Here is a 13844-nt window from a genome sequence, read left to right as displayed (position 1 = left end):
ATATACATTCATCCTATACAATCCTGCTAGCTGCCAGACCTGAGCAATGCAGTCAGTGTTGTGAGCAGAGAATCCAGGCCTTGTCACTGGAGGTGTGTAGCTATGAAGGCATCGGCTGGATGGGCCCGGTGTGCAGGGTTTTACAGCACTATTATACATCTGGCATATGATTCTGTATCGCCACAGATCTGAGCTGTCATTACACACCTGCAATGCATGCTAGTGATATAACCTGCAGAGGAATGTCCTCCTGGCATCTGACTGCTGTAAGCCTCTGATTAGGGATTAGACACGAAGCTTCCAGCCCTACATTGTGTAACCCCAGCTTTACACGCTTACCCCGGACCCTATTCCCATGTGCTTTCATGCTGGGGGATGCGTAACTACAAGTATATCCCTTTCTATGTTATCATACCAGTGCCAGATCTTCTGCACAGTGCACGTGTAGGATACCCTTATACGCAGACGTGCGTTTCTGGGATTGCTATAATTACCTACCAGATGGGGCATGGAAATTCTTATTTTCTCTGACGTCCTAAGTGGATGCTGGGACTCCGTAAGGACCATGGGGAATAGCGGCTCCGCAGGAGACTGGGCACAACTATAAAGAAAGCTTTAGGTCTAACTGGTGTGCACTGGCTCCTCCCACTATGACCCTCCTCCAGACTTCAGTTAGAATCTTGTGCCCGGCTGAGCTGGATGCACACTAGGGGCTCTCCTGAGCTCCTAGAAAGAAAGTATATTTAGGTTTTTTATTTTACAGTGAGATCTGCTGGCAACAGACTCACTGCAGCGAGGGACTAAGGGGAGAAGAAGCGAACCTACCTAACAGGTGGTAGTTTGGGCTTCTTAGGCTACTAGACACCATTAGCTCCAGAGGGATCGACCGCAGGACCCGACCTTGGTGTTCGTTCCCGGAGCCGCGCCGCCGTCCCCCTTACAGAGCCAGAAGCAACGAAGAGGTCCGGAAAATTGGCGGCAGAAGACTTCGGTCTTCACCAAGGTAGCGCACAGCACTGCAGCTGTGCGCCATTGCTCCTCATGTACACCTCACACTCCGGTCACTGATGGGTGCAGGGCGCTGGGGGGGGGGGGGGGGCGCCCTGAGGGCAATATATGACACCTTGGCTGGCAAATCTACATCATATATAGTCCTAGAGGCTATATAGATGTAAAATTACCCCTGCCAGTATTCCAGAAAAAGCGGGAGAAAGTCAGCCGAAAAAGGGGCGGGGCCATCTCCCTCAGCACACTGGCGCCATTTTTCCCTCACAGCTCCGCTGGAAGGAAGCTCCCTGGCTCTCCCCTGCAGTCTGAACACTACAGAAGGGTAAAAAAGAGAGGGGGGGGCACTAAATTTAGGCGCAGTATAGATATATATACATGATATATAAAAAAGCAGCTATAAGGGAAAACACTCATTTATAGTGGGATCCCTGTGTTATATAGCGCTCTGGTGTGTGCTGGCATACTCTCTCTCTGTCTCCCCAAAGGGCTTTGTGGGGTCCTGTCCTCTGTCAGAGCATTCCCTGTGTGTTTGCGGTGTGTCGGTACGGCTGTGTCGACATGTTTGATGAGGAGGCTTATGTGGAGGCGGAGCAAATGCCTGTAAACGTGATGTCACCCCCTGCGGGGTCGACACCTGAGTGGATGGTGCTGTGGAAGGAATTACGCGACAGTGTCGACTCCTTGCATAAAAGGTTTGACGACATACCTAATGTGGGACAGCCGGCTTCTCAGCCTGTGCCTGCCCAGGCATCTCAAAAGTCATCAGGGGCTCTAAAACGCCCACTACCTCAGATGACAGACACAGATGTCGACACGGATACTGACTCCAGTGTCGATGACGATGAGACTAATGTAACTTCCAGTGGGGCCACACGTTACATGATTGAGGCAATGAAAAATGTGTTGCACATTTCTGATGTTACCCCCGATACCACAAAAAAGGGTATTATGTTTGGAGAGAAAAAACTACCAGTAGCTTTTCCTCCATCTGAAGAGTTAAATGAAGTGTGTGAAGAAGCGTGGGCTTCCCCTGATAAAAAGCTGGTAATTTCTAAGAGGTTACTAATGGCGTACCCTTTCCCGCCAGAGGATAGGTCACGCTGGGAAACATCCCCTAGGGTGGATAAAGCGCTCACACGCTTGTCAAAGAAGGTGGCACTACCGTCTCCGGATACGGCCGCCCTGAAGGAATCTGCTGATAGAAAGCAGGAGGCTATCCTGAAATCTATATATACACACACAGGTGTTATACTGAGACCGGCTATTGCTTCAGCCTGGATGTGCAGTGCTGCTGCTGCGTGGTCAGATTCCCTGTCAGAAAATATAGATACCCTAGACAGGGACACTATATTGCTAAACGTAGAGCATATAAAAGACGCACTTTTATACATGAGGGATGCACAGAGGGATATTTGCCGTCTGGCATCCAAAATTAGTGCAATGTCCATTTCTGCCAGGAGAGGGTTATGGACTCTGCAGTGGACAGGAGATGCAGATTCCAAACGACACATGGAAGTTCTGCCTTATAAGGGTGAGGAGTTGTTCGGGGATGGTCTCTCGGACCTCGTTTCCACAGCAACAGCTGGGAAGTCTACATTTTTACCCCATGTTCCCTCACAACCAATGAAAGCACCGTATTATCAGGTACAGTCCTTTCGGCCCAATAGGGGCAAGCGGGTTAAAGGCGCGTCCTTTCTGCCCAGAGGCAGAGGTAGGGGAAAGAAGCTGCAGCATACAGCCAGTTCCCAGGAGCAAAAGTCCTCCCCCGCTTCCTCTAAGTCCACAGCATGACGCTGGGGCTTCACAGGCGGAGCCAGGTATGGTGGGGGCCCGTCTCAAATATTTCAGCAATCAGTGGGCTCGCTCACGGGTGGATCCCTGGATCCTTCAAGTAGTATCTCAGGGGTACAAGCTGGAATTCGAGACGTCTCCCCCCCTCCGTTTCCTCAAATCTGCCTTGCCAACCACTCCCTCAGGCAGGGAGGCAGTGTTACAGGCAATTCACAAGCTGTATTCACAACAAGTGATAGTAAAGGTGCCCCTACTTCAACAAGGAAGGGGTTACTATTCCACAATGTTTGTGGTACCGAAACCGGACGGTTCGGTGAGACCCATTTTAAATTTGAAATCCTTGAACACATATATAAAAAAATTCAAGTTCAAGATGGAATCGCTCAGGGCGGTTATTGCAAGCCTGGACGAGGGGGATTACATGGTATCCCTGGACATCAAGGATGCTTACCTGCATGTCCCCATTTACCATCCTCACCAGGAGTACCTCAGATTTGTGGTACAGGATTGTCATTACCAATTCCAGACGTTGCCGTTCGGTCTATCCACGGCTCCGAGGGTCTTTACCAAGGTAATGGCCGAAATGATGATACTCCTTCGAAAGGAGGGAGTTTTAATTATTCCGTACTTGGACGATCTCCTGATAAAGGCGAGGTCCAGAGAGCAGTTGTTGGTCGGGGTAGCACTATCTCGGGAAGTGCTACAACAGCACGGCTGGATTCTAAACATTCCAAAGTCACAGCTGGTCCCTACGACACGTCTACTGTTCCTGGGGATGGTTCTGGACACAGAACAGAGAAAAGTGTTTCTCCCGGAGGAGAAGGCCAAGGAGCTGTCATCTCTAGTCAGAGGCCTCCTAAAACCAAAACAGGTGTCGGTGCATCACTGCATGCGGATCCTGGGAAAAATGGTAGCTTCCTACGAAGCGATTCCATTCGGCAGGTTTCATGCAAGAACCTTTCAGTGGGACCTGTTGGACAAGTGGTCCGGATCGCATCTTCAGATGCATCGTCTGATAACCCTGTCTCCGAGGACAAGGGTGTCTCTGCTGTGGTGGCTGCAGAGTGCTCATCTTCAAGAGGGCCGCAGATTCGGCATACAGGACTGGGTCCTGGTGACCACGGATGCCAGCCTTCGAGGCTGGGGGGCAGTCACACAGGGAAGAAACTTCCAAGGACTATGGTCAAGTCAGGAGACTTCCCTGCACATAAATATTCTGGAACTAAGGGCCATTTACAATGCCCTAAGTCAGGCAAAACCCCTGCTTCAAAACCAGCCGGTACTGATCCAGTCAGACAACATCACGGCGGTCGCCCATGTAAACCGACAGGGCGGCACGAGAAGCAGGACGGCGATGGCAGAAGCCACAAGGATTCTCCGATGGGCGGAAAATCACGTGTTAGCACTGTCAGCAGTGTTCATTCCGGGAGTGGACAACTGGGAAGCAGACTTCCTCAGCAGGCACGACCTCCACCCGGGAGAGTGGGGACTTCATCCAGAAGTCTTCCAAATGATTGTAAACCGTTGGGAAAGGCCACAGGTGGACATGATTGCGTCCCGCCTAAACAAAAAGCTAAAAAAGTATTGCGCCAGGTCAAGAGACCCGCAGGCGATAGCTGTGGACGCTCTAGTGACACCGTGGGTGTACCGGTCGGTTTATGTGTTCCCTCCTCTTCCTCTCATACCAAAGGTACTGAGGATAATAAAGAGAAGAGGAGTAAGAACTATACTCATTGTTCCGGATTGGCCAAGAAGAGCTTGGTACCCGGAACTTCAAGAAATGATCTCAGAGGACCCATGGCCTCTACCGCTCAGACAGGACCTGCTGCAGCAGGGGCCCTGTCTGTTCCAAGACTTACCGCGGCTGCGTTTGACGGCATGGCGGTTGAACACCGGATCCTGAAGGAAAAGGGCATTCCGGAGGAAGTCATTCCTACGCTGATTAAAGCCAGGAAAGAAGTAACCGCAAACCATTATCACCGCATATGGCGAAAATATGTTGTGTGGTGTGAGGCCAGGAAGGCCCCAACGGAAGAATTTCAGCTGGGCCGTTTCCTGCACTTTCTACAGTCAGGGGTGACTATGGGCCTAAAATTGGGTTCCATTAAGGTCCAAATTTCGGCTCTATCGATTTTCTTCCAGAGAGAACTGGCTTCCCTACCTGAAGTTCAAACTTTTGTTAAGGGAGTGCTGCATATTCAGCCCCCTTTTGTGCCTCCAGTGGCACCTTGGGATCTCAACGTGGTGTTGGATTTCCTAAAGTCACATTGGTTTGAGCCACTAAAAACCGTGGATTTGAAATATCTCACGTGGAAAGTGGTCATGTTGTTGGCCTTGGCTTCGGCCAGGCGTGTATCAGAATTGGCGGCTTTGTCATGTAAAAGCCCTTATCTGATTTTCCATATGGATAGGGCAGAATTGAGGACTCGTCCACAGTTTCTCCCTAAAGTGGTATCAGCGTTTCATCTGAACCAACCTATCGTGGTGCCTGCGGCTACAAAAGACTTGGAGGCTTCCAAGTTGTTGGACGTAGTCAGGGCCCTGAAAATATATGTTTCCAGGACAGCTGGAGTCAGAAAGACTGACTCGCTATTTATCCTGTATGCGCCTAACAAGTTGGGAGCACCTGCTTCAAAGCAGACTATTGCTCGCTGGATCTGTAGTACGATTCAGCTTGCACATTCTGCGGCTGGACTGCCGCATCCTAAATCAGTAAAAGCCCATTCCACAAGGAAGGTGGGCTCTTCTTGGGCGGCTGCCAGAGGGGTCTCGGCTCTACAACTTTGCAGAGCAGCTACTTGGTCGGGTTCAAACACATTTGCTAAATTCTACAAGTTTGACACCCTGGCTGAGGAGGACCTAGAGTTTGCCCATTCGGTGCTGCAGAGTCATCCGCACTCTCTCTCGCCCGTTTGGGAGCTTTGGTATAATCCCCATGGTCCTTACGGAGTCCCAACATCCACTTAGGACGTCAGAGAAAATAAGAATTTACTCACCGGTAATTCTATTTCTCGTAGTCCGTAGTGGATGCTGGGCGCCCATCCCAAGTGCGGATTGTCTGCAATACTTGTACATAGTTATTGCTTAACTAAAGGGTTATTGTTGAGCCATCTGTTGAGAGGCTCAGTTGTTATCATACTGTTAACTGGGTATTGTTTCACGAGTTATACGGTGTGATTGGTGTGGCTGGTATGAGTCTTACCCAGGATTCAAAATCCTTCCTTATTGTGTCAGCTCTTCCGGGCACAGTATCCTAACTGAAGTCTGGAGGAGGGTCATAGTGGGAGGAGCCAGTGCACACCAGTTAGACCTAAAGCTTTCTTTATAGTTGTGCCCAGTCTCCTGCGGAGCCGCTATTCCCCATGGTCCTTACGGAGTCCCAGCATCCACTACGGACTACGAGAAATAGAATTACCGGTGAGTAAATTCTTATTTTAAACTTGTGTTTTCTGTATTAATGTCAATAACAGTAGGGTCATATGCCTAACAACACAATAATCCAAGAGTTCCATATAGCTTTAGGACCACAGATCAATTTATAATACCTAAAACCTTTTGTTTATCCGTATGAAGAAAGCAGCTTGGGTGAAACGCACGTTGGCATGTGCACTATATACATCACTCTAAGTAGCAGAGCCTGAGTGGTGCAGCCTGTATTACATAGTAAGGGACAGATATCTCGTGTAGATAGTTAATCCATGAAGGGTATGGTAGGTGTGGCTGTATTACTAATTATTCCTACAGCTAAGAGCCCACCAGTGATACTGTAGAGGGTTAGGGCTGCATCCTGCAATGCTTGCTGTAAATGCGTGAGCACTGGCAACTTGTACTGATACCCGCAGCCAGATGCAGTGTAGTATGTAGCTTGCCAGCTTACAGATGTGATATTCTGTCACTTACAGGAGTAATAACTTGTCCATGCCCTATAATGTAGCGGATTGGGTGTGCACGATGCCTTTCTGTGCTACACTACATGCCTAGTGTGTGGTCTCCTGCAGAGGACGACCTTTACCTGCACAGTGAGTAAGTGTATCTGTAGTACACAGTGCCATTGCTGGGAGGTGTCTCCTCTATCTGTGACAAGCAGGTGTACTACCTTACATGCCTGATATGTAGTAAAATCTGATAACCTGTACTCCTGCACCTACAGTGTGATTGTTAGAAATGTATACTTCAGTTATATTAGAGAGTCAATATCGTAATATGATCCAGGGATCACTTGTCAGATTCAGTGTGCCGCGGGTTGCGTTGCGTAGTCTCTGCTCCCGGGCACAGTGCTGGTCAGAGGCCCGCAATCACACGCCATGCAGCACTGTGTATGACCAATTATACGATTATGCATCTACTGACTGTTGCAATAGAATACACCGCTGATGGCCACTAGGGGCAGTGCTGTCCCAGCATAGGATACACAGTACTGAGTCACAGTCTCTCCAAGGCAGAAGCTCATAGTGTGGAAAATAATATAATACAGATATGATATGATATAATATAATCGGCCTCTATTACCCCAAGAGACATAAGTGATAACTACTGTGGAATTATACGTTTCCTTTGGGAGCTTTAATCCTTTTGCACTGTTCTGTTGCTTTATGCTCCATCCATTTATGTGAATGTGAAAGTTGATTTTTGGTGGGTGCGGGACCTTGCTCCTTCTATGGTTATATGCCACCCAGTGAGATCCCTGTATGTCCTGAGTGTTATGTGCTTTACTAGACTACATAAAGGAACGTTCTTGTCGGTCAGAGCGACTTCAGTGTAAAGCTGGGTCATTAGGTGGGTCTGTTATCACCTACAGGGCGAGGAAACAGAATGCCAGAGTTTGTCAGAGGATGATATGAGCAGGCTGCAGGCCAGGCTCTGTACAGCAGGGGGCAGTGATGCTTTGTCTTTCCCTTCACAGTGCACACTGCCATATTTACTGTGCTGCTTCTCTCCTCTCATCAGGCCCAATCTTAGGTGGAAGAGGGGGGGGGGACTAATTTATTTGCCCCATATGTCTTTCTGCCCTGCTATATGTTTTGTTATGCAGAGTATTGTAGCAGTACACACTGCCCTTATACCCAGCGTACAGCTCTGCACTGCTCTGTCACCCCGTATAATCACTGCTGAGCCGAGCTGGCAGCACTGACCGGTGGCTATAAGGCCAGTACAGCCAGTGTGTGGGGGGATAGAGGAAGCCCCTGTACCTCCAGTACTCGTGCAGTATGTGTCATTCGCAGTGTCTCTGCTGTCTGTCTCCGCTCTGCAGGCTCTGAAGCAGCAGCAACAGAAGAAGCAGCGCAGAGCCGGGATGCAGGTCTCCTCTAGCCAGCACCTCCTACTGAAAGCCGTGAAGACCACAAAAAGCATCAGCCCCGCCAAACCCACAGCCGCTCACAGTATGTACACACAGCACTCCCAATATGCTCTGCTCGGTGTGAGGATAGGCACCATGCTCTGCTCAGTGTAAGGAGAGGTGGGATGCTCTGCTCAGTGCAAGGAGAGGTGGGATGCTCTGCTCAGTGCAAGGAGAGGTGGGATGCTCTGCTCAGTGCAAGGAGAGGTGGGATGCTCTGCTCAGTGCAAGGAGAGGTGGGATGCTCTGCTCAGTGCAAGGAGAGGTGGGATGCTCTGCTCAGTGCAAGGAGAGGTGGGATGCTCTGCCTAGTGTAAGGAGAGGTGGGATGCTCTGTTCAGCAGTGTAAGGAGAGGTGGGATGCTCTGCCTAGTGTAAGGAGAGGTGGGATGCTCTGCCTAGTGTAAGGAGAGGTGGGATGCTCTGCCTAGTGTAAGGAGAGGTGGGATGCTCTGTTCAGCAGTGTAAGGAGAGGTGGGATGCTCTGCCTAGTGTAAGGAGAGGTGGGATGCTCTGCCTAGTGTAAGGAGAGGTGGGATGCTCTGCCTAGTGTAAGGAGAGGTGGGATGCTCTGTTCAGCAGTGTAAGGAGAGGTGGGATGCTCTGCCTAGTGTAAGGAGAGGTGGGATGCTCTGCCTAGTGTAAGGAGAGGTGGGATGCTCTGCCTAGTGTAAGGAGAGGTGGGATGCTCTGCCTAGTGTAAGGAGAGGTGGGATGCTCTGCCTAGTGTAAGGAGAGGTGGGATGCTCTGCCTAGTGTAAGGAGAGGTGGGATGCTCTGCCTAGCAGTGTAAGGAGAGGTGGGATGCTCTGCCTAGCAGTGTAAGGAGAGGTGGGATGCTCTGCCTAGCAGTGTAAGGAGAGGTGGGATGCTCTGCCTAGCAGTGTAAGGAGAGGTGGGATGCTCTGCCTAGCAGTGTAAGGAGAGGTGGGATGCTCTGCCTAGCAGTGTAAGGAGAGGTGGGATGCTCTGCCTAGCAGTGTAAGGAGAGGTGGGATGCTCTGCCTAGCAGTGTAAGGAGAGGTGGGATGCTCTGCCTAGCAGTGTAAGGAGAGGTGGGATGCTCTGCCTAGCAGTGTAAGGAGAGGTGGGATGCTCTGCCTAGCAGTGTAAGGAGAGGTGGGATGCTCTGCCTAGCAGTGTAAGGAGAGGTGGGATGCTCTGCCTAGCAGTGTAAGGAGAGGTGGGATGCTCTGCCTAGCAGTGTAAGGAGAGGTGGGATGCTCTGCCTAGCAGTGTAAGGAGAGGTGGGATGCTCTGCCTAGCAGTGTAAGGAGAGGTGGGATGCTCTGCCTAGCAGTGTAAGGAGAGGTGGGATGCTCTGCCTAGCAGTGTAAGGAGAGGTGGGATGCTCTGCCTAGCAGTGTAAGGAGAGGTGGGATGCTCTGCCTAGCAGTGTAAGGAGAGGTGGGATGCTCTGCCTAGCAGTGTAAGGAGAGGTGGGATGCTCTGCCTAGCAGTGTAAGGAGAGGTGGGATGCTCTGCCTAGCAGTGTAAGGAGAGGTGGGATGCTCTGCCTAGCAGTGTAAGGAGAGGTGGGATGCTCTGCCTAGCAGTGTAAGGAGAGGTGGGATGCTCTGCCTAGCAGTGTAAGGAGAGGTGGGATGCTCTGCCTAGCAGTGTAAGGAGAGGTGGGATGCTCTGCCTAGCAGTGTAAGGAGAGGTGGGATGCTCTGCCTAGCAGTGTAAGGAGAGGTGGGATGCTCTGCCTAGCAGTGTAAGGAGAGGTGGGATGCTCTGCCTAGCAGTGTAAGGAGAGGTGGGATGCTCTGCCTAGCAGTGTAAGGAGAGGTGGGATGCTCTGCCTAGCAGTGTAAGGAGAGGTGGGATGCTCTGCCTAGCAGTGTAAGGAGAGGTGGGATGCTCTGCCTAGCAGTGTAAGGAGAGGTGGGATGCTCTGCCTAGCAGTGTAAGGAGAGGTGGGATGCTCTGCCTAGCAGTGTAAGGAGAGGTGGGATGCTCTGCCTAGCAGTGTAAGGAGAGGTGGGATGCTCTGCCTAGCAGTGTAAGGAGAGGTGGGATGCTCTGCCTAGCAGTGTAAGGAGAGGTGGGATGCTCTGCCTAGCAGTGTAAGGAGAGGTGGGATGCTCTGCCTAGCAGTGTAAGGAGAGGTGGGATGCTCTGCCTAGCAGTGTGAGGAGAGGTGGGATGCTCTGCCTAGCAGTGCGAGGAGCGGTTGGATGCTCTGCTCAGCAGTGCGAGGTGAGGTGGGATGCTCTGCTCAGCAGGGCGAGGTGAGGTGGGATGCTCTGCTCAGCAGGGCGAGGTGAGGTGGGATGCTCTGCTCAGCAGGGCGAGGTGGGATGCTCTGCTCAGCAGTGCAAGGAGAGGTGGGATGCTCTGCCTAGTGTAAGGAGAGGTGGGATGCTCTGCTCAGCAGTGTAAGGAGAGGTGGGATGCTCTGCTCAGCAGTGTAAGGAGAGGTGGGATGCTCTGCCTAGTGTAAGGAGAGGTGGGATGCTCTGCCTAGTGTAAGGAGAGGTGGGATGCTCTGCCTAGTGTAAGGAGAGGTGGGATGCTCTGCCTAGTGTAAGGAGAGGTGGGATGCTCTGCTCAGCAGTGTAAGGAGAGGTGGGATGCTCTGCTCAGCAGTGTAAGGAGAGGTGGGATGCTCTGCTCAGCAGTGTAAGGAGAGGTGGGATGCTCTGCTCAGCAGTGTAAGGAGAGGTGGGATGCTCTGCCTAGTGTAAGGAGAGGTGGGATGCTCTGCCTAGTGTAAGGAGAGGTGGGATGCTCTGCTCAGCAGTGTAAGGAGAGGTGGGATGCTCTGCTCAGCAGTGTAAGGAGAGGAGGGATGCTCTGCTCAGCAGTGTAAGGAGAGGTGGGATGCTCTGCTCAGCAGTGTAAGGAGAGGTGGGATGCTCTGCCTAGTGTAAGGAGAGGTGGGATGCTCTGCTCGGCAGTCTAAGGAGAGGTGGGATGCTCTGCTCAGCAGTGTAAGGAGAGGTGGGATGCTCTGCTCAGCAGTGTAAGGAGAGGTGGGATGCTCTGCCTAGTGTAAGGAGAGGTGGGATGCTCTGCCTAGTGTAAGGAGAGGTGGGATGCTCTGCTCGGCAGTCTAAGGAGAGGTGGGATGCTCTGCACAGCAGTGTAAGGAGAGGTGGGATGCTCTGCCTAGTGTAAGGAGAGGTGGGATGCTCTGCTCAGCAGTGCGAGGAGCGGTGGGATGCTCTGCCCACTGCTCAGCAGTGCGAGGTGAGGTGGGATGCTCTGCTCAGCAGTGTAAGGAGAGGTGGGATGCTCTGCTCAGCAGTGTAAGGAGAGGTGGGATGCTCTGTTCAGCAGTGTAAGGAGAGGTGGGATGCTCTGCCTAGTGTAAGGAGAGGTGGGATGCTCTGCCTAGTGTAAGGAGAGGTGGGATGCTCTGCCTAGTGTAAGGAGAGGTGGGATGCTCTGCCTAGTGTAAGGAGAGGTGGGATGCTCTGCCTAGTGTAAGGAGAGGTGGGATGCTCTGCCTAGTGTAAGGAGAGGTGGGATGCTCTGCCTAGTGTAAGGAGAGGTGGGATGCTCTGCCTAGTGTAAGGAGAGGTGGGATGCTCTGCCTAGTGTGAGAGGTGGGATGCTCTGCTCAGCAGTGTAAGGAGAGGTGGGATGCTCTGCTCAGCAGTGTAAGGAGAGGTGGGATGCTCTGCCTAGTGTAAGGAGAGGTGGGATGCTCTGCCTAGTGTAAGGAGAGGTGGGATGCTCTGCCTAGTGTAAGGAGAGGTGGGATGCTCTGCTCAGCAGTGTAAGGAGAGGTGGGATGCTCTGCTCAGCAGTGTAAGGAGAGGTGGGATGCTCTGCTCAGCAGTGTAAGGAGAGGTGGGATGCTCTGCTCAGCAGTGTAAGGAGAGGTGGGATGCTCTGCTCAGCAGTGTAAGGAGAGGTGGGATGCTCTGCTCAGCAGTGTAAGGAGAGGTGGGATGCTCTGCTCAGCAGTGTAAGGAGAGGTGGGATGCTCTGCTCAGCAGTGTAAGGAGAGGTGGGATGCTCTGCCTAGTGTAAGGAGAGGTGGGATGCTCTGCCTAGTGTAAGGAGAGGTGGGATGCTCTGCCTAGTGTAAGGAGAGGTGGGATGCTCTGCACAGCAGTGTAAGGAGAGGTGGGATGCTCTGCCTAGTGTAAGGAGAGGTGGGATGCTCTGCTCAGCAGTGCGAGGAGCGGTGGGATGCTCTGCCCACTGCTCAGCAGTGCGAGGTGAGGTGGGATGCTCTGCCTAGTGTAAGGTGAGGTGGGATGCTCTGCTCAGCAGTGCGAGGTGAGGTGGGATGCTCTGCTCAGCAGTGCGAGGTGAGGTGGGATGCTCTGCTCAGCAGTGCGAGGTGAGGTGGGATGCTCTGCTCAGCAGTGCGAGGTGAGGTGGGATGCTCTGCTCAGCAGTGCGAGGTGAGGTGGGATGCTCTGCTCAGCAGTGCGAGGTGAGGTGGGATGCTCTGCTCTGCTCAGCAGTGCGAGGTGAGGTGGGATGCTCTGCTCTGCTCAGCAGTGCGAGGTGAGGTGGGATGCTCTGCTCAGCAGTGCGAGGTGAGGTGGGATGCTCTGCTCAGCAGTGCGAGGTTGGATGCTCTGCTCAGCAGTGCGAGGTTGGATGCTCTGCTCAGCAGTGCGAGGTGGGATGCTCTGCTCAGCAGTGCGAGGTGGGATGCTCTGCTCAGCAGTGCGAGGTGGGATGCTCTGCTCAGCAGTGCGAGGTGGGATGCTCTGCTCAGCAGTGCGAGGTGGGATGCTCTGCTCAGCAGTGCGAGGTGGGATGCTCTGCTCAGCAGTGCGAGGTGGGATGCTCTGCTCAGCAGTGCGAGGTGGGATGCTCTGCCTAGTGTAAGGAGAGGTGGGATGCTCTGCTCAGCAGTGTAAGGAGAGGTGGGATGCTCTGCACAGCAGTGCGAGGTGAGGTGGGATGCTCTGCTCAGCAGTGCGAGGTGAGGTGGGATGCTCTGCTCAGCAGTGCGAGGTGAGGTGGGATGCTCTGCTCAGCAGTGCGAGGTGAGGTGGGATGCTCTGCTCAGCAGTGCGAGGCGAGGTGGGATGCTCTGCTCAGCAGTGCGAGGCGAGGTGGGATGCTCTGCTCAGCAGTGCGAGGTGGGATGCTCTGCTCAGCAGTGCGAGGTGGGATGCTCTGCTCAGCAGTGCGAGGTGAGGTGGGATGCTCTGCTCAGCAGTGCGAGGTGAGGTGGGATGCTCTGCTCAGCAGTGCGAGGTGAGGTGGGATGCTCTGCTCAGCAGTGCGAGGTGGGATGCTCTGCTCAGCAGTGCGAGGTGAGGTGGGATGCTCTGCTCAGCAGTGCGAGGTGAGGTGGGATGCTCTGCTCAGCAGTGCGAGGTGAGGTGGGATGCTCTGCTCAGCAGTGCGAGGTGAGGTGGGATGCTCTGCTCAGCAGTGCGAGGTGGGATGCTCTGCTCTGCTCAGCACTGCGAGGTGGGATGCTCTGCTGAGCAGTGCGAGGTGGGATGCTCTGCTCAGCAGTGTAAGGAGAGGTGGGATGCTCTGCACAGCAGTGTAAGGAGAGGTGGGATGCTCTGCTCAGCAGTGTAAGGAGAGGTGGGATGCTCTGTTCAGCAGTGTAAGGAGAGGTGGGATGCTCTGCCTAGTGTAAGGAGAGGTGGGATGCTCTGCCTAGTGTAAGGAGAGGTGGGATGCTCTGCCTAGTGTAAGGAGAGGTGGGATGCTCTGCTCAGCAGTATAAGGAGAGGTGGGATGCTCTGCTCAGCATTTTAAGGAGAGGTGGGAT

At 52.8% G+C, this 13844-nt stretch overlaps 1 protein-coding gene across 4 annotated transcripts in view; it reads left to right on the top strand.

The window, feature by feature from the left end:
• ASXL2 (ASXL transcriptional regulator 2) overlaps positions 1-13844 on the top strand; it is a 114198-nt gene that overhangs the window by 73771 nt on the left and 26583 nt on the right. For all 4 annotated transcript variants that reach the window (XR_010175804.1, XM_063914963.1, XM_063914962.1 and 1 more), the window contains one exon: positions 8051-8180. Coding sequence is in view for 3 of the 4 variants with exons in the window: in XM_063914963.1 (XP_063771033.1) it covers positions 8051-8180 (130 nt within the window). In the remaining variant the exon portion in view is untranslated. The remainder of the gene's footprint in view (positions 1-8050; positions 8181-13844) is intronic.

The sequence above is a fragment of the Pseudophryne corroboree genome, chromosome 4 (genome assembly GCF_028390025.1).
Source record: "Pseudophryne corroboree isolate aPseCor3 chromosome 4, aPseCor3.hap2, whole genome shotgun sequence".
In the NCBI taxonomy this organism is placed as follows: Eukaryota; Metazoa; Chordata; class Amphibia; order Anura; family Myobatrachidae; genus Pseudophryne; species Pseudophryne corroboree.
This window is presented reverse-complemented; position numbering and strand designations above follow the sequence as displayed.